We start from the raw sequence: 19104 nt of genomic DNA on the forward strand, positions 1-19104 counted from the left end.
AGGAGGAGATTGCCCCTCCTTCCCCGGCAGAGCATCTGGTGGATTCGAACCGTGAACCTCTGGGATTGTAGTTGCAGCTTCTTGCCACTAGGCCACCAGAGCTCCCCTAAACTCTAGCATTTGGACAATGGGGACTAACATGTACTTTGGGAGATCTTTGTCAGGTGACATTGGGTTGGGAATGCCTCATGACAACCCTCTGACCAATGGATCTGAACCCTGTCCTCTCCTGTGCCATCCTCATCATCTCTGACATACATAAGCACATTGCTTCAGCCACTGCGTCACTCCATCTCATTGAGGGTCTTCCTCTCCTTCACTGACAAGCACGATTTTTAGCATTGTCGGGTTAAAGGTGACAGTATCCCCAGCTGTGAAAGCCAACATGTCCCCAGACATTGCTAGATGTTTCCTGGACAGACAGGGGGTGGGGTGTCACCTCTGATTGAGAACCATACTATAGGAGAATATTTCTTACACCATTTGTGGTGAGAGGCAAAGCATTTTTTTTTTCTAACTCTTTGCAGATTTTGTTTGTTTGTTTACATCCTGTTCAAGGATTCCTGATTCTGCAGGACCAAATGCAGGAAAAGTTTGGAAATGCTTATTTCCATTTCTGTCCTTATGCCCTCGCAGACCATTAAGCAATGATCTATGGGCTGATAGCCACAATAAATACTGATGATGACTTCTTTTGTACTGGCCTAGAGCCCTGCAAGGGAGCTCTAGGGTCCTAGTAGTAAGGAGTCGTGCCTACAAATCCAAAGGCACTCAGTTCGAATCCACCAGCTGCTCCATGGGAGAAAGATGGGCACTATTGCGTGTGATTTTTCAGCCTCTGAAACCTCACTGGAGAGTCACTTATGGGTCAGTTCCAACTCTGTGGCAACTAACAACAACAGAAGTTTGGCTACTCAAAGTATTGCCGGTGTGACAGCAGCAGAGGCGACACTGGGATGGGAATGAAAATGCATAATCCCAGACCCTGCCCTAGACATCCTGAACCACAGCCCGCAGTGGAATCAGATTCCTTGGTGACCCACACGCTCAGACTCTGGGGGAAGCAGGTGTGTGTTGTCTTTACTCCATCCTACAGGTCTCCCCAAGCGTCGAGGACTCTCCTTCATAGGGTCGCTATGAGTCGCCTGCGACTCGACGGCACTTAACAACAACAACAACAACAACAACAACAACAACACAGGTCTCCAGAGCGAGAAACAAACCAGGCACAGTAGGAAAAGATATACTCTGGCTTCGCTTCAGATCATGCAGATCTTTTGCCTTTTAAATGCTCATCCCAGATATCATCCAAGAACCCTGGAACTTCAGCTGAGAGAATGGGATTCAGGAAATGTCTGCTTCCTCTGTCCTTCCTGGGGCTGAGATTTCAGCTAAGGAAAGCTGCCATGACAAAGAGCTTAGCACATTATGACCAAAGTATAAAGGGGCATCACTAACACAGGTCTCGTCCCCAAGCCCCATTTCTCCGTCTAAATCACAGATTTGGATTTGCAAATGATCAAGCAGGTTATCAGTACTCTTGACAGAAACTACTTTATTATTAAAATGGAAAGGAACAATTAAATGACTTACGTCTGACAGAGTATATAAACGGCTTCAGGAACCTCACAATATAATCCAGCTCTGGTTTCTGCATCCTCCCAAGTTGTACCAGATGGTGCTCAGGTGGGTAGCTTGCAACCTCCTCCATGGCGTCCTCCTCTGTAGAGCCCAAGGAAATCACGAAGATGACGTAGCCTTGACACTTGGCCCTCAGAGCCACCTTCTTTAAGAATTCCTTTCTCTCGACATTTTTTCCAGCTGAGACAACAAAAATGGCCCTGTGCTTTCTTAAGTTGGGTGTTCCTGGGAAAAGACTCTCTATGGTCCACAGAAGGGCCTGGCCAATGGCGGTTTCTCCACGGAGTTGCTGGAGGGAATTCTGGATGTGTGCCTTCATTAAGACTTGGTTCCCAAAATTTGTAAAATCAAATTCGATTTTCACGGAACTATTTCTTCTCCTATCCCAAGGAGCATAGCTCAGCAAGGCAATCCTGTCACCAGTGTCTGAAGTTAAAGGGTCTGACGCAATATCAAAGCTGTCAACCACTGAGTCCATCAACAACTTCACGGCCTTAAACTCCTCACTGGCTAGATTTCGAGAATTGTCTACAAGGAAGGCTGCATCCATGTACGAACTGGCAGGTAAAAATATCTCTTTTCTGCAAGTGTTTGGAAAACATTTATCTGACAACACAAAACAGAGACTCATTAGTTTGATGTCGGCAAAACAAAATACTGCTTGTTTGAAACCTTCAGGTGTCTAATTACTAGGAGCTAATAATCTGATTAACACTGCTTCACCATCCCATAATTTAAGTTAATGAAAAATTTCCTACAGTCTGACATTTCTGTGGCCAGTCGAAGACAATTGGGGAATTTCGCTGGAGAAAGTAGAACTGGATAGGGCATTTACCTTATGTCCTAGCCTAGCTCAATTCAAGTATACTTTCAATATTTTTCAAGTGTTTGATACAAATAAACAAATAGTTCCCCCGGAAATGAAAAATAAATTTGGATAATCTACTAAAGAGTTTTTGCTTTCTTAGGACCAAGTCTAAATATTATAGAAATTGAAACTTCTACATATGATATTGAAAATAGAACCTCAAGTCAAGAGTAAAAAACCTTTAATCAAGTCAGATTAAATTGTTCATCAGAGATCTGTGCCGTTTTCTGTCTGGGACGATCTTCTCGTTCGACTCACCATAGCAGAGAGTGCAGCGCCGAAGCCCTTCGAAGGGGTCCTCGCTCCCACCGGGCGACACTGGAATCACCTGAAATGTCCCGGTGTCGTCAAACTGCATTGGAGGAGAGGGCAATCCTTGTTTGCGCACATTTTCTAATAAAATAGCCATTAGTAAACAAAGCATGACGCACCCACATAGGCAGCTCTGGCAGCCTGGTGGTAAGGAGCTGTGCTGTAATCCCAAAGGCATGCAGTTCAAATCCACCAGCTGTGTCATGGAAGGAAGATGGGCAATCTCCTCCTGAGCAATTAAACTGTCAACTAGCCGGAGAGTCAGCTGTGGGTCAATTCCAACTTGTCATTACACACAACTACATGCACTTTAAGAATTAGCTGGAGAAACACCCAGCTAATTATCACATCCCTGCAATACAGTTCTACGTTCTATTAGATAAACCTACACACATACACCCCTTCAATCCTAAAGGTAGGTTAAAGCAAAGCAGACCTTAACACCCCATTTTATGCTGAGAAGACTACTTTGAGATAACCAGAGTGCATTCACACACCGAAGCTGGAAACACGAGTTGCTAACTCTTGTTCGTAACATCTTTTGAAGGCCAGACCTCCACGTTGGACTTCTCACACCCTTCCAATCACGCAGCAGCGGCTGGAGCTGGGCTTCAGCTGAAATGTCACCCCCACACGGTTCCTCTGACTCCCTTAAACAGTGATCCCACCCAATCCCCCCTCGACCACACTGTCAAGGAGAGGGCACATCTTTCAGACGTCAAGTGGACCTTCCCAATCACGGATTCAATTACACAGCAGCCTCAAAAAGCAGCGAACCCAAAACCCTAAATCCATGGGGCATGGTCAGTGCGGTGACCACCATCTGATCCTTGGCCACTCCTCGCCTTTAATATTCATTGAACGGCAAGTGTGTGGCTTTCCTTCCTGCCTTCATTCAGTGAGTCAATGACCAGACCACTGGGGGCATTTTCTCTATGTGAGGCGCCATCTATTCTACAATGACAGTCATCTACCACCCGCTGGTGGTCAGGAGGGGGTCCCTCAGGCTGCAGAGTTGCCCATACCTTTTCTCCTTCTCCCTTGAGAAATTGAAGGATCAGAAAGGCCATAGGACTAGCTTTCCCGTAAAGTGGTCGGTGAACGTGTGCAAATATTTGAAGTCCTTCTGGTCTTGTGGTTAGAAAGTATTGACTGCACTGTTGCTCCGTTCTTCTTTGTGAATTTGCCTTCTCTGGGGTGTTATTGTGGTCCCCAACAATTACTGAGCAGTGACTTACTCACAGAAGTTGCTTGCCGCTCAGTCCATTTGTTCAATAGTTATTTGAGTACCTACAATATCATAGGTACTATTCTAGCTGCGCAGGATACATGACCAATAGATCTCTCTCCCTTCCGTGTCTAATGAGAGTCAGTCCATCAACATACTCAGGAAATCATCTAACATGGTGGAGTGGGATTCATTTTTATAAAAAATGAAGCAGAGTAATAGGAATGGGAAGGGCTGGGGTGACAATTTTAAACAGAATCTAAAGAGAAAGTGGTAGTTAAGCAAAGTCTCCAAAGTGGAGAAGGAGGGAGCTTAGCTCGGGGAAGTACTCCAGGCATGTGGGAAGCCAGGGAAAGCAAGACGAGGTAACGAGGACAGCAAGTGCAGGCCGTCTTTCTGCCAGAAGATCTGCTGTAGAGTAACCATGAAACGACCAAGCTTCGTGTCACATACTTTGGATGTGTTGCTAGGAGAAGCTGGTCCTTGGAGAGGGACATCAAGATTGGAAAGGTGGAGGGACAGCTGAGTAGAGGATGGCCCTCAACCAGGCAGACTGACACGGTGACAGCAGCAAGGGGCTCTAGTGTGTTAGAGATTGTGAGGACAGCACAGGGTAGGACGGGGCTCAGCTCTATAAGCTGCACTTGACACAATGGCACCTAACAACAAAAACAGCCAGGAAATAGGGTGGTAACTGAAGTGACAAGCTGGCTCTAAAAGTTGAGTTTCGTTTTGTTTTCTCATTGGAATCACTCAGCAGGGAATGAATAAAATGATCTTCAATAGACAGTGGATCTCTGCATAATATTACAACCCTAACACTTCAGGTTGGAGAGAACGAGTGGTCCAGTGGTAAGACTTTGCACTGCCAACCCAAGGTCACCCTGCTCGAATCCACCAGCTGCTCTGAGGAAGAAAGGCTAGCAGTCTCCCCTGTGCAAGCTAGAGCCTCTGAAACCCCCTGGGGGGTCAACTAGGAGTCAGTTCTGACTCAACAGTGCAGAACAGCAACACTTTAGGAGGGAACGCTGATGATGGAGTTCATGGGGAGTGGTGTTGCTAAACCCAAAGCCTCAGCCCTCCGAAGGTTCAAATCCATCAGGAGCTCCGTGGCAGGAAGCTTGTGACGCCCTCCTGTGCAACTTAGAGGCTCCTAACCGGCTGGAGTTGACTCAGTCGGTGCGAATGAACTAGTGAAAATCTTAGGGGTCCTGGAAGGGCAGTGGGAAAAGCACATAACTGCAGCCTAAAGGTTTGTCCTGAGCCTCCACCTGGAGCCCCGTGGGAGAAAGAGGCGGCAGCCGCCTCCCAGCACCCACTCGCTCGCTCACGTAGAGGTGCGTCTGACCCATGACAGACCTCCGTCACATTTCCAGTCAGTGAGGAGACTGCTCACCTTTCTCCACGGGATGCCAGTGGATTCGAACCACTGGAGACTTGCAGGCGGTGGGGAGCAGCACATCTCACTATGGCCTAGACCCTCAGGGCTCCCTCCGTGAAGACTGCAGCCTTGGAAATCTATGGCAAGTATGTCGGCACAGAGGCCTGTGGCCCCCACCCCTGCAGCCCTTCAGGACCACAATGAGTCAGGAGCCATGTAGGCTGTGTGGCTTTCTCATTTTAGAGAATGGTAAGTGCCCAGTCAATCTGCCCATTCCGTCCAACCACAAAAGAGAAAAATCATGGGGGGCAGTTTTTACATGTATACCTTATAAAGAAAATCAGATGTCTAGAGGTGCAGCTTGGGTTTTCAATGTCACTTAAATGGTATTTGAGGCAGGATCCACAGATTGGGGGTGACAGGGGAAGAAGGAAAAGCATTTTTGAATTGAATTACCAAAGAAAGTAGTCCGGAAAGCACATGGTGACTAAAAATGACCAGGAGACCTAGGAAAACATCATTCCCCTCAGAGAGGAATCCAGACCAGAGGTACACAGTGTGATGCTTTTCTAACAGATTGACCAAAACAAAAACCTGGAGACGCGTGTGGGTGGGTATGTGGGGAAGCTGCCGCCAGGGCCGAGTTCGGTGCCTGCCTCACTGGCCAGGCAGTGGGGACCTGATGAAGGGAATGGAGAGGGGAGCAGGCGAGAGGCCCAGGAGTGATGAGGCCACAGAGACAAGGATGCAGGGAGACTGATTAAAGCAGCCTCGGTCACGCCTGACCCATGACCAGAGCTAATGTGTGGGCTGGCAGCTGGCAGAAGTGAGGTGGTAAGAAGTGGCCAGCCTCTCGGGTCAGTTACTCTGCAGAGAGATGGTACAAATTAAAGAGTGACTGGCTGGCCAGGAGTAGCTGGAGGCGCCTCCCTGCTGATGACTCAGAGGGTTCTTGCCACGGTTCAGTAAGTAAGACATTGAACTTGATACCCTTTTCAGGCTTGGCCTGTTCTGAAATGTGATGCTGCACTCACAGCTCAAATGCCATTTGTTTCTCTCAGGGAGACAAATCAGGGAGGCAGAAACATTTCAAAAAGAGAAGCAGAAACCCGAAGATTTTCACAATCATTTTTTTGTCACGCTGCATGGTGGCTTTACCTTCAGTGCAAGTTTCTAAAATGGTTTGAATGTGTCAGGAGCAGATGAATTCTCTCCATGCAAAGGGACGACTTATTTTTCATTTTACAGAAGAAACTCTTACTATGAAAACAGATTTTTGTAACCTTTTGGGTCTTTGTAGATCTTTAGTTGCTGTTGAACTGCAAATCACTGAAACCCTGTGAAGAAGAGATGTGGACCCTGCTCAGTGTTGTACTGTCTTCACCACCCCTGATACGTGTGAGCCCGTTGTTGTGGTCACTGTGTCCAGCTGTCTTACTGAGAGTCTTCCTCTGATCCCCTACCATCCCCGGCATGGGGTCTTCCCCTGAGGACTGGCCCCTCCTGACGCCATTCTCGAAGTCCGTGACATGAAGTTTCTCCACCCTTGCCTCTCAGGGGCATCTTGGTTGCACTTTCTTCAGGACAGGTCTGTTTTTTCTCTTGACAGTTCCTGACAGAACAGAGTTAATACTCTTCTCCGAGCCCACGACTCAAAGGCTCCAATCTCCTTTACTCATCGCCCCACTTTCAGATGCAACTGACTCAGATCAGGTGTATTGAATCTTCCATCTGACCTCCTTGAATCCTTGATGTTTAGCACTTTGGAGAGGTTCTCAACAGATTTCCCCAGGCATGTGGCTTTGTTTGTTTGGAATTTTTTTTGGTTTTGGTTGGTTGGTTGTTTAAATTTCTTCACTACTGCTACAATGGGTGTTAATTGTAGATCCAAGTAAAATGAATTTTTTGACACCTTCAGTCTTTTCTCCATGTGTCATGACGTGGCCTGGTGGAACAGTGGGGAGGACTTTTGCGGTCCTGATGCTGAGGTTTAACCTGTATTGAAGATCTTTGATCCCCTTCAGTGTTTCAGGTCCTCTTCACTTTCAGCAATCAAGGTTGTGCCATCTGCCTATCTCAGGATGGTGAGTCTTCCCCGATGCGGATGCCACTTTCTTCTTCATATTATCCAGCTTCTTGAATTATTGGTGTGTTGATAAACGTGGCTCACTGCCGGGAGCACTTATTTCATCATGGATCTCAGAAACTAATTGCCTTGGAATCAGAACCAACTCACAGCTCACCCTCCACAGGGTTTCCAAGACTATAAAATCGACCACATTTCTCCCCTGGAGCAGCTGGTGGACCTGGACCCCAGCCAGGCCTGGCCTTTTGGTTAGCAGTGCCCTCCCTGTGAACTCTGCCAGCAGACCGTGTGTTGGTTAAGTGATCAGAGCATTATCTTAAGTGGATCGGTGAGAAGAGCTTGACTTTCTGAGGCATGCTGGGAGCAGGAAGGAGAGAGGAGAAAATCAATCCCTTGAAGAGTTTACGGATATGAAAATAACAGCATCTCTTCCGTGGAGAATGTTTATATTCACCAAATACTTGACACCACTTCAGGGACTCGACGATCTCCTGAACCTCATCTACCGCCAGCTGCTTGAGGAGCTACAGGAAGCAGATGACACATATGAGAAGCACCAGGTCAGCGGAGCGCTGGCAGGACACCTTGTGCACGGCCCTTTACCCAAGACCAATGCGGGCTAGAGAACAGGATGTGACCTGCACCCTCTGGGCCTCAGTTTTCCTACATGCAAGACAGAAATGGCTGAATTCAGCTCAGAAAGTTGAGAGAAGGCATGGACATATATGTGAAGCTGTTGGGCAGAGCCTGGTATAGGTGGGCACTGAACAAATGTGCCTGCGATTCTTACCAACCATTGTTGGCTTGGCTATTGTATTTCATGAGCACTGCCAACAGTCCTAGGTCCAAAGGCTTATGCTTGGCCACCAACTAAAAGTATGGCCTTTCAAATCCATCCAACAGTGTCCTGATAGTAAACTCTGGAACATTCATTACCTCTGTGACATTGAGGGGACGGAGAGTCTGTGCAGTGCAGCTCTGCTCGACCCCACAGAAGGCTCTGAATGGACTCAGTGGTCATGGGGATTTGATCTGGCCACAAGGTAGCTGTAGAAATGAGATTGAAGACCCAGAGGTCCCACTATCTCGCCATTCCCATCCTACCCCACCCATTCCGTGACCAAAAACACAAAGAACTTGCCAAGGAAGGTTCTCACCGCAAAAGCTTCATCCACGAAATCTCTCTCGTTGAAAGCCAGCACTGCGGGCGAGATGTCAAGGGCACTGAACTCCATGGCCGCGGTGACGATGGGCTCACGGCTGGTGGCACGGCCGTTGCTGAAGAACACGGCCACTCTCCTGGCGCTGGTGCCCGAGCCCGTCCTCTTGAGCACGTGCCGGGCCACGAAGCGCATGGCGGTGCCGAGGTCCCTGGGCCGCGTGGGCCTTTGGTAGTGCACCTGGGCCAGCAGCTGCAGCAGCTGCTTCTTGCTGTGATAGTCGGCCCGGCGGATGAGGTAGCTGGTGCTGGAGTCGTAGGAAACCACGGCCACCCTGGCACCCACGGGGCAGTTCCCCTCCCTGACGTGCAGCTCATGGACTAGGGACATCACCATGTCTCTCGTTTCATTAAACCTCTGTTCTGTGAGACCAGAGGACTGGTCCAGGGCAAACACCAGTTCTGTTGGATACGCCGGACACCTTTCTATAGAAGATGAGAAGGAGAAATGGAGTTATTGTACAGCAATCCCAGAGGTGCATGGTTCGAATCCACCAGATGCTCTGCTGGAGAAGGAGGAACAATCTCCTCCTGTACCAGTCAGATACAATTTGATGGTACACACACAAAAATATAATTTAAAAATAACTTAAGTTAGAAATGGAGTTATTTGCATGCATCAGCATCTTTTCGTCCTCTCTCAGATAATTTCTGCTGGTAGATCTAGGAAAAGCCCAGCATTCCTTTCAGCTCTGGAACTCTAGCTTCCCAGGTGCAATGAAAAGTGATTCAAACTTGATGGTGTCCTCTATGCGTGGAACTTGACATCTGGCTCAGTCCTCATGCCCGCCATGGCGTGCCACTAACAAGGAAATTGCAGGGAGTTTGGGGGACAATGAAAATGTTTTGTGTTCTATTCAGGAGGGGGTTACATAAATCTGGGTATGTGTTCGAACTCCAAAGTGAACACAAACAAGAAAACTGTGACTCTTACTAGCTGTAAGGGTATGTCAATTTTTCCAATTTTTACATTGGTTTGCATACAAAATTTGTACACAGTGGGTTTCATTCGAGTATATTGTGTTTCACACTTTCCTTTATTCATATAATGTTCATATGATCATGCCTATACACTGTGTTCTGTAAAATGAAGCACCATTCATTGATGCCGACTAAAGAGAATTCGTTTTTTGAGGGTTTTGGAAATCTACAACACTCTAAAAACTTCAGAAACGCACTGGCAGTCATTGGAATGTTTTCACCCACTTACGCAACCACGGTGGTCCTTAGGGGGAAATGTGGTGAAACTCTGATTCTCATACTTTGGGCAGGTCGTCCAGAGGCCAGTTCTTGGAAAAAGACCTCGTATTGATAAAGGCCAGCAAAGGAGAGGCAGGCCTTCAGCAGGCTGGACTGACCTAGTGACCACAGCAATGGACTTCAGCCTGCAGAGCCTGTGGACTGAGCAGGGCAGGACAAGGTGCAGACCTGCTGTCCGTAGGGTTGCTATGAATCCCAGTTGACCTGACAGCACCCAACAACAGCAGCAGAGGAACAAGCGTCTCTTAATCACTCTGTGGAGTGAGGTGTGGCGCACACCGTGAGATAGATACTCAGGTGGGTCAAACCCAGGCGTGCCCTGAGGAACTTAAATCAGGGAGGGTCACATAAGGGAAAGGCCAACTGGAAGGTACAGGGGCTCAGAATGAGGAGGCTGGAGTCCCAGAGGCTATTTCCTATCAGGGACGATCCCAAGGGCTGCGTGAAAGCCAACTTTTGAATGCAAGCCACACTTTCATTCCAGAAGGAAAGGGCGTCATGGAACAAGCTGAGGTGAAAATGGACTGTCCGCAGCTCACAACTCAAAGCCAGCAGTCCCAGGACGGAACTTCATGAGAAGTCTGACCTAGTGCCACGTCGAACCGCCCCAGTTGTTGAATTCTGAATGCAGGAGGACGAAAGGAAGAATGGAAAAAGCAGCTTCTCAGGCCAATCTGTTTACAACCTCAAACGGTTAAGTCCCAAAGCCCCCTCAGCTCATAGTCTCCCATCCTCCTGACCACTGTTCTCGGATTTAGAGATGGAGAGGCAGTATTGATGTGTTTGGAATCAAGAAATCTTACTATAAATATATTGTAAAACGTAAAATGAATAGCGAGTAGGAGCAGAAAGAGAATAAAGTATCCCTCATTTCTTAGATTTCTGAGAAAAAGAACAAGCGAAGTGGAAGACCAGTATATCTTGGAGACTAACCCATCATCTCAGGTTCCCCCAAAGACAGGAGCCTGGGCCTGTTTATTCTTCCCCTCTCCTGCAACCCCAGTGCAAGGGGCCCTGCTGTTTCAGTGGGGAAACATCTGCTGACCAAAAGTCCGTGGTCTGAACACATCAGCTGATTCTGTAAAGAGTCACAGAAGTGGAAGCCCGATGGGTGGTCCTGCTTGGCCTTATAGGTGAAGAGCTCTGAATAGCCCACTGGTGGCCGAAGCAACACCCAAAACAACATGCCTGGGAGGAGGCGTGACCAGGTGCTTCTTAGAGACAAGAATGAGAAAATGCATCTGGTCTACCTGGGGAATGTCATCCGGAGAGGGTGGTAGACAGGAAAACACCACTTCAAAGAAAAGGGAGGGTCTCTCAACAAGACGGATGACACAGTGACCCCTCGGGTTACAGTGGGTGGGAGCATGTCAGAGGGAAGGATGGCACAGGATAGGGCCAGTTAGGGCCGGTCCACATCCACTGTTTGTAGGGTCACTAGGAGTTGACTCAGCGGCACCTAACAGTAACACAGCCCCTCTAGATAGATCCTGAGCTGGCCGGTAGTGAAGGCCACACTGTCTGGTCTTAGCTTCACCTGTTGTTCAGAGGGTCACATGAGTTGTGCTTGACCAAGCAGCACCTAACAACAACAACAGTAATCCAGGGCTGCTATAAGTTGGAATAAACTCATGGCCAAGAGTTGACCTATAAAGTCAAAGCTATGAAGCATTTTATTTAGTACTTAGCATGTGCAAGGTATATAAGGTACCTGTGTGCACATGTGTATGTATGTACACATATATATGTATATGAATATATATGTGAATACATTTTTTTTCTGAATTAAAGTGTTGTTGTTAGGTACCGTCAAGTCAGAACTGACCCATAGCTGGCCCTCCAGGGGCTTTCCAGAGGCATAAATTGTATGGGAGTTGAGTGCCCATCTTCCTCCCATGAAGCAGCTGGTGGATTTGAACTGCATGCCTGCAGGTTGGCAGCACAGCTCTTTACCATGAGGCCACCAGAGCTCCCTGAATTAAAGTCAAAACTCCATGTTCCCAAACCAGCTCAAAGCCTCTGAATAAGGTTTTCTAGCAGACAAGGCCCTCCTGACGTTGACATAATGGCCTCCACAGCCAAGCCACGCCGGAGGCCACACCCTAGGCCTAGTCCCTGGTGGACCATTGTGGGCAGAGGGTTGGCTTATGCACAGGCAAAAGGTGGGAAAGTGCTGGGTCCCAGCAAACAAAGAAAGCACCACATGTGCAGAAACCAGTGTCCACGGTTCAAACAGCGCCAGAGAGTAGGGTTGGTTCCAAGAGAACCCAGTGCACTGACCCCGTGCGGCACAAGGCTCTCCTGTGAAGACATGGGAGCCGTCACCCGTCACAGGGCATAGGAAAAACACCAGTGCACAAGTCAGGGGTCACTGCTGGCACTGTCATCAGGTGGGGATCCAAGCATATGACGACAGTAATCCTTATATTCAAAGATAGATGTGCCCCGGAGAACAAGGAAGTCCTCGAGGAAGTGAGAGCTTCTTACAAAGGGGTCTCGTGTGGAGGAAAGCATTATTTCAGCAAAAGACCCAGAATGGCAAGCACACTCACCTTCCCAGCAGGCTGCAAAAGAGGAGAGAGAAGAGAGTCATTTACATTTTTGAAACACAAATTAGGAATAATCCCCCAAAATAAACATTTCTGCAAAGCTTGACCTTTCACTTGCCTCTAAGTGAAGCTCATCCTAATTTACCGGAAGGCAAGGTCAGAGGACAGAGGGACACACTCGGGATTTTGTGGAATCATGACCCTCTGACCTCCTTCCCGTGGGAGCCAGGGCCGGACAATGGTAGCAGGACATCTTGGGGACAGGGTAGGTCAGTACAGTCGAGCCTCTGATTAAACGGCACGAGAGTGACAATTTGATTTGTCATCTCTCTCCATTGACCCCCTGGGAGCCATTCAGGGGCACAAGACTAAAATATGGGGCCTTATTTTCCTTCCTAAGAAAATCTTTGGAAGCTCGGTTCAGCACATGAGGGTTCCCATGTGAACTCCCTCTCTGCTGTGAAGCAAATTCCCTGTGGAGTGATCCCTACACCCACGCAGGAGAGCAGCCACTGTGCTCTTCTGAGGAAAACAGCATCTGGTCCCCTGGAAGGGTTTGCTCTGAGCCTAACGCTGACGGGGGGAGATACTGGTCAACCTCCAGGAAGACTCAGGCCTGGAAGTCCCACGTTCCTTGCACTCAGGAAGTGGACGAGTCACCTCGCTGATAAAGGCTTGCATTAACGCTGACCTCTCCTCCTGCCTGTCCACAGCCCCTCCCTCACAGCAAACTGGCCTGACTGCATCCTGGGCTGGAGGCGCTGCAGTGCCCATGCTTGATACTTGGCACGCCTGGTGGCTAGCCCTCATGCTGGGTGTCAGAGCCCCTGCAGAACTGAAGGGCGGGCAGCAGTAGACCAGGGACCCTCACTCGCCAGCCTCATGTACAGCGTGAAGCATGTCCTCATGTCCCATCACCTGCTTTGAGGCCAGATCTGCGATTCCACGCTGTCTCACTGTTCCACGGGCTGGCGAGGGAACCTCCCAGCTTCCTTACCCTCTTCGTTTCCAGCCTTTTCATTGGATGTTAGAAAACATCTCCATAAATCCCAACTCCAGGCCCAGCCCTTCCATCTCCCAGAGAGGACATCACTGATGTTTCCCCAACAACCAGCTGTGTGAGGAAGGGGTCAGCTCACCACGTTGATCTCCCTGTGAATTCTGGTCCAGGGCCTCATGGACACCAAAGGGAACTATAACTCCCAAGCATTTTAACTCCACACTTAGCCTCTTCCTTCGAAGCTTCTTTCCATCCCCCTTTTTGACCTCTTTCATGCTGCCCACTTTCAGTGGGGACTGGGAGGCCCATCTCTGTACTGCCATTTCTCTCTGCCCCACACCTTGGTTCTGTTTCTCTGTGGAGGCAGTTTACTTTGCTTTTCGGTCTCTTTCTGATTTGACCCCTTGGGCACCTCATCCACACAGTGGTTTTCAAAGTCATGAGCACTGGACCGACTTGAACTCCTGCCTTCTCTCTGATCCCGCACCTTTACTACAAAAGCCAATCCAGGTGCCGAGAGATGTTGACTAGTGGACAACCCAGTGTATTCAGAGCAGAACTGTCTTTGTTGGTTTCCCAGGGGCTGTTTTTTTACAAGCAGATAGGCAGGCCCTTCTTTTGCAGTCCCCCTGGGGGCAACGATTTTCTGTAGCAGAGTGCTCAGTTCTTTGCATCCCCCAGAGTTGCTTGCACTCTTTTTATTGCCCCATTTGATTAGTGGCCATAAGTGATTTTCATTTCAGACCTGCACAATTATCTGATTTCTATAGAATGTTTAAAGCCCTCGAGTTTTCCTTCCTGCACACTTGTATCCACTGCATTCTTATTCACTCCCCTTCGGTAATGTTTCTGAGATCAACCCATCTCATGTTCTTCTGAGTGTGACTGTTGTTATTGGATAAATCCTGCCTTTGAAAGATTGACCATCTTCCTCCTGGAGAGCTGCCGGTGACTTTGAACTGCCTGTCTTTGGGTTGTCAGCACAACTCCTTACCCACTATACTACCAGAGTTCATTATTATTCACTAAATCTCAATCTCTCTCTCTCTCTCTCCTCCTCTCCGTCTCCGTCTCTCTCTCCCTCTTTTCTCTCTATCCTCCCATTTTTCTTTCTCTCTCTCTTTCCTCCTATCTCTCTCTTTTTTTCTCTCTCACACATCCCCACACCACTCCTAACTGACCCCCCCAGAAAAGTTTTGGAGAAGCTGCATATAAGTTGGGAGGCAATTGCCCGGCCATCTTTCTCCCCTGGAGCCACAGGGGGATACAGATCACAAGAGCCATCCGTCTACACCGACAGAGTCTGCACCAGAACTCCCTAAACATCATCATCAACAACAGAAACATAAGGAGAAAAACCTCCTAAAATCCTCCCACTTGTATTCCACCTTTTAAAACCTTGTCTCCACTTCTGCTGGTAGTACTTAGTTCTATGTAGATAGATATATTTACCAACACATAATTGTTCCAGGATTCAATTTCATTTTCTGGCTTTGTAATGCCAAGATTTTCCACATTCTGATGAAATCTTCATTTAAAAACAACAAAACCACATCTGCTTAATATTTCAACGAGAAGCTGTAATACCATTCCAAGCCCAATTATTCTCTAAGAGAAAATCACCTAAAGGTATACTCATTCGGTTCCAACGAACAGAATTTCAATAAACATCTTTTGATGTAATTATTTCCTTCATTTGTGTTATCCCCTCAGGCTGCGTTTTCAGAAATACCTTTACTACTTCGCTTCCCCCTTGTTCACCATCAAAGACAGCAGCATCATGGATTGCCTCCTCTTTATTCTGCTGCTTATACTTTTTCTTGCAGCTCCCCCTTCCTTTCCAGGGCTGTTGTTGCTGGTAGGTGCCGTCAAGTCGAGTACGACCCACAGCGACCTATGAACAGATCTAAACTCTGCTGCACCATCCGCACACTCTCCGACATGCTCAGGTCCATTGCAGCAGCCACTGTGGCAACCCAACGGGCTGAGGGTCTTCCTCTTCACGGCCTGTCTTCCACCTTTCTGAACAGGATGCCCCCCTCCAAGGAATGGGCTCTCCTAGCAAAACTCCCAACACACGTGAGATGAAGCTTCATCGTCTTTGCTTCCAAGGAGCGCTCTGGCTGCACTTGGTTTCCTTCCCCCTAATTAGGCTCCGTTCTCTCCCTCCCTTTAGATTCCCTAGGTAGCAAAAAAGATCCACGCTCAGCTACTAACCTCAAGGTTGGAGGTTTGAACCCATCAACTGCACCATGGCGAAAGGTCCAGCAGTCTGGTTCTGTAGACTACCCCCCCTTGTTGTCCCCCACCCCCCAAATCCCACTGCTATCTGGCTTGTTCCAGCTCACAGCAGGGCCCCCTCCACCTGATGTTCTTAGGGGAGAGGACTGTCTCCTCTTCTCCCCTCAGTCTGGATGGTGGATTCAAACTACCAACCTTTCCATTAGCAGCCCGGTAGGCAACACACTGCACCACCAGGGTCTTTTCTGTAGATGGCAGTCAACTCTTATGAACAGCTCTAATCTGTACTCATGAGGCCACGTTAGGTCAGAGCAGGTTTGATGGCAAAGGATTGGGGGTGACTGATGTATTGAATTGATTTCATTTTCAGCAGCCTTCTTTAACCAACTAGCTAATAAACCCATTACCAAGCAGCACTACCCCCACTGTGCTCATGTATCCACAATCACAGCCACTCAGTCCTTTTGCACAGAATCCTTCCACTAATGTCAGGTAATCCACATCCCATGAGAGTTGACCTCTGCTTCACACACACACACACACACACACACACACACACACACACACACACACGGTTTCTCTCCTCCTGTGAACACTTCCTGAACAAAGGTATGTCTTTACTTAACATATTATCTTCTTCTCCTACATTTAAAGTGAAATAGTCCCCAAAATCTCTCAAGAAAGCCTGCTGCAGAGGCCCTCTAGCTGCCCCTCCAGTCGGGTCCACCCACTGGCTCTGCATGAGCACACCCGGGGTGTGGTAACCCCAGCAAACACAGATCCTGTTGTTCCTGGGCGCCTGGGTACTTACCACTGTGTTCACGCACAAACCGGATCAGATCGCACTGCTGTGGACAGAAAAGACAGAGACAGCGTATGAGCAGCGGGCCCCCACGGCCTGGTCCAGTGCACTGACACATGGTGTGCGATGGTGACGAAGGAGATACTTACCGAACGGTCAGGCTGCCCAGCCATGCCTTTAGGGCCCTAGGGAAACAGAAGCCAGCGAAGTTACTGCTATGCAGACCTGGGTCTCCAGTGACTAAACTTACAGTAAACAAAAGCCCTCGACTCTCAAAAGCCCAGCTGACAGAGGGGACACTGACATCGGTTTATTTTGGGGTTTGGGGTTTTTTTTTAATTGTAGTTGGAGTGAACGTTTACAGAGTACCTTTTTTCCTCCATTCAACATCATACCCACTATATTGTGTGACGCTGGTCACAAACTTCACATCACAGAGCTCTGTCTACTCCTTGTGTTGACATTTCCATTCACCCCTCCATCCTATCCCTTCCTGGCATCTGAGTTCGTGAGCCATGTTTAAAGATGCATTTTTCTTTTCAGATCTCCCTGAATCTTTCCCATTTCCTTTCTTCCCCCTCCCTCCTCCCACCAAATTGTGTGACCCTGTGATTTCCTCCCTACCCATCCTCACCCCCTGCTCCCACACTTTTACCCCTTGGAACCTCATGCATGTTTTACTAGTTATCCTATTTTTACAGTAATGGTCTTATGAAGTATTTGTCCTTATGAGACTGAGTTAGACTCAGCATAATGATAATCAAATCATATATCCCTCCATTCATTTATCCATCCAATCCACCCATCCACCACCCACCCACCTATCCACCTGTCCATCTAGTCAATCTATCCATCCACCTAACAATCCATCTTCCATCCATCAATTCATCTATCCCTCCATCCTCCCACCCACCCATCTGTTCATCTGTCTAATCTAGCCATCCACCTAATGATCCATCCACCATCCGTCCATCCATGCCACACCCGCCTCGCTGTCCTCTCTGGCCACGACGCCCGTGTGACAAAATGGGACGCCCGCGCCTGTACGGGGTCTCTGACCTCAAGGATAGCATAAGAGGGAATCTTGCAAGCCCTGTGCTTGTGAGTGGGCTGATGCCTGGATATTTGTTACAGATGGGTCTTCGTAATCCCGGGAAACCTCTGGAAATTAAGTTGCTTCTAGGGATTGCTTTTCTATTTTTAAGCTATGTGCTGTTTCTGATAAGAATAGGAGTTTCTGGGGAAAAACCAGGGGAACTTCACCAGAACTGGGATAAAGATTTAACTAAAGTCCTTAATCAGGAACCATTTGATGTTCCTGGAAATGATAACAAACAAGCTGAAAATATAAAAGAAATTGAGATTGTTCTTAAAAGTATAATTTTGAATATGATCTTTGAGTATGTATCTAATTCCTCTTTTGTGATACTTGCAACTCATATTCAGCAATGTAATTGTACATTAGGAGAAAGTTTAGACTAGTTTCAATAGCAGAAAGTCACAGTTAATGAGAAACGGAAGTTTATGATGATGACCTCAATAGATGGGTTGTATTCCAAGGAAAAAGAATTGAATATTACAAGTTAACTTGGTAAAAACAAATTAAAAGAAGTCGTCTGCCTTAGTGCACATTGCCAAACAAAAACAAATTAAAATCTTATGAAACAAGTTGCAAAAGCTATTGATAAACATAGGAATGGTCCAGAGTGTAGGAAAATAGATGTTAAGATTCGTTAGGTACAGTACAAACATGAGTACAAAGGCAAAAACAAAAGTGGCTAAAATACAGTAACGCAAAGTAGGAGAGGAAAGGAAGTGAAATGTAAACCATTAACCATTGTCTAGCAGATGACCAACATAAGGTCATTATGTTTCTTGTTCAAAGAATGTTTAATAGCTGATGCTATTATTTAGTAATAGAAAATACTTTCTTTTTGTTTTTTCTAGTTAAAACCTTATGTGAGCTTTGTAATCACAAAATGTTGGCTATAAGTCAAGTTTAACAAGTTTAAATGTATAAAAAGCAAGCTTTTAGTATAATAAACCAGAGCTCTCTACATCATCCTGGTGTGCAGACTCTCATTTTCGCCGACTTCGTCCCTCACCTGCTCTTCACCAAGAAACCCCTCGAGTTTCTTGTCACGACCGTGGTCGGGTGGTCGGTGACACATCCACCTATCCACCTGTCCATCTAGTCAATCTATCCATCCACCTAACAATCCATCTTCCATCCATTCATTCATCCATCCCTCCATCCTCCCACCCACTCACCCACCCATCTGCTCATCTGTCTAATCTAGCCATCCACCTAATGATCCATCCACCCACCCACCCACCTATCCACCTGTCCACCTATGCACCTGTCCATCTCGGCAATCTATCCATTCACCTAACAATCCATCCATCCATCCATCCATCCATTCATCCGTTCATCCATCCCTCCATCTACCCCCCACCCACCTGCCCACCTGTCCATCTAGGCAATCTATCCATTCACCTAATAACCCATCCACCATC

The 19104-nt window shown here is 47.6% G+C and overlaps 1 protein-coding gene across 1 annotated transcript in view; it reads right to left on the bottom strand.

Annotated features, from left to right (window-relative positions):
- The window catches only part of COL6A5 (collagen, type VI, alpha 5), a 99361-nt gene that overhangs the window by 24371 nt on the left and 55886 nt on the right, over positions 1-19104 (bottom strand). The window contains exons 29-34 of the mRNA XM_006883398.1: positions 16737-16772; positions 16597-16633; positions 12548-12559; positions 8674-9161; positions 2768-2861; positions 1594-2247 (exon numbers count right to left, since the gene is read on the bottom strand). Of these exons, the coding sequence (XP_006883460.1) occupies positions 1594-2247; positions 2768-2861; positions 8674-9161; positions 12548-12559; positions 16597-16633; positions 16737-16772 (1321 nt within the window). The remainder of the gene's footprint in view (positions 1-1593; positions 2248-2767; positions 2862-8673; positions 9162-12547; positions 12560-16596; positions 16634-16736; positions 16773-19104) is intronic.

This window comes from Elephantulus edwardii, unplaced genomic scaffold (genome assembly GCF_000299155.1).
Source record: "Elephantulus edwardii isolate Elephantulus edwardi_28Jun2011 unplaced genomic scaffold, EleEdw1.0 scaffold00027, whole genome shotgun sequence".
NCBI lineage: Eukaryota > Metazoa > Chordata > Mammalia > Macroscelidea > Macroscelididae > Elephantulus > Elephantulus edwardii.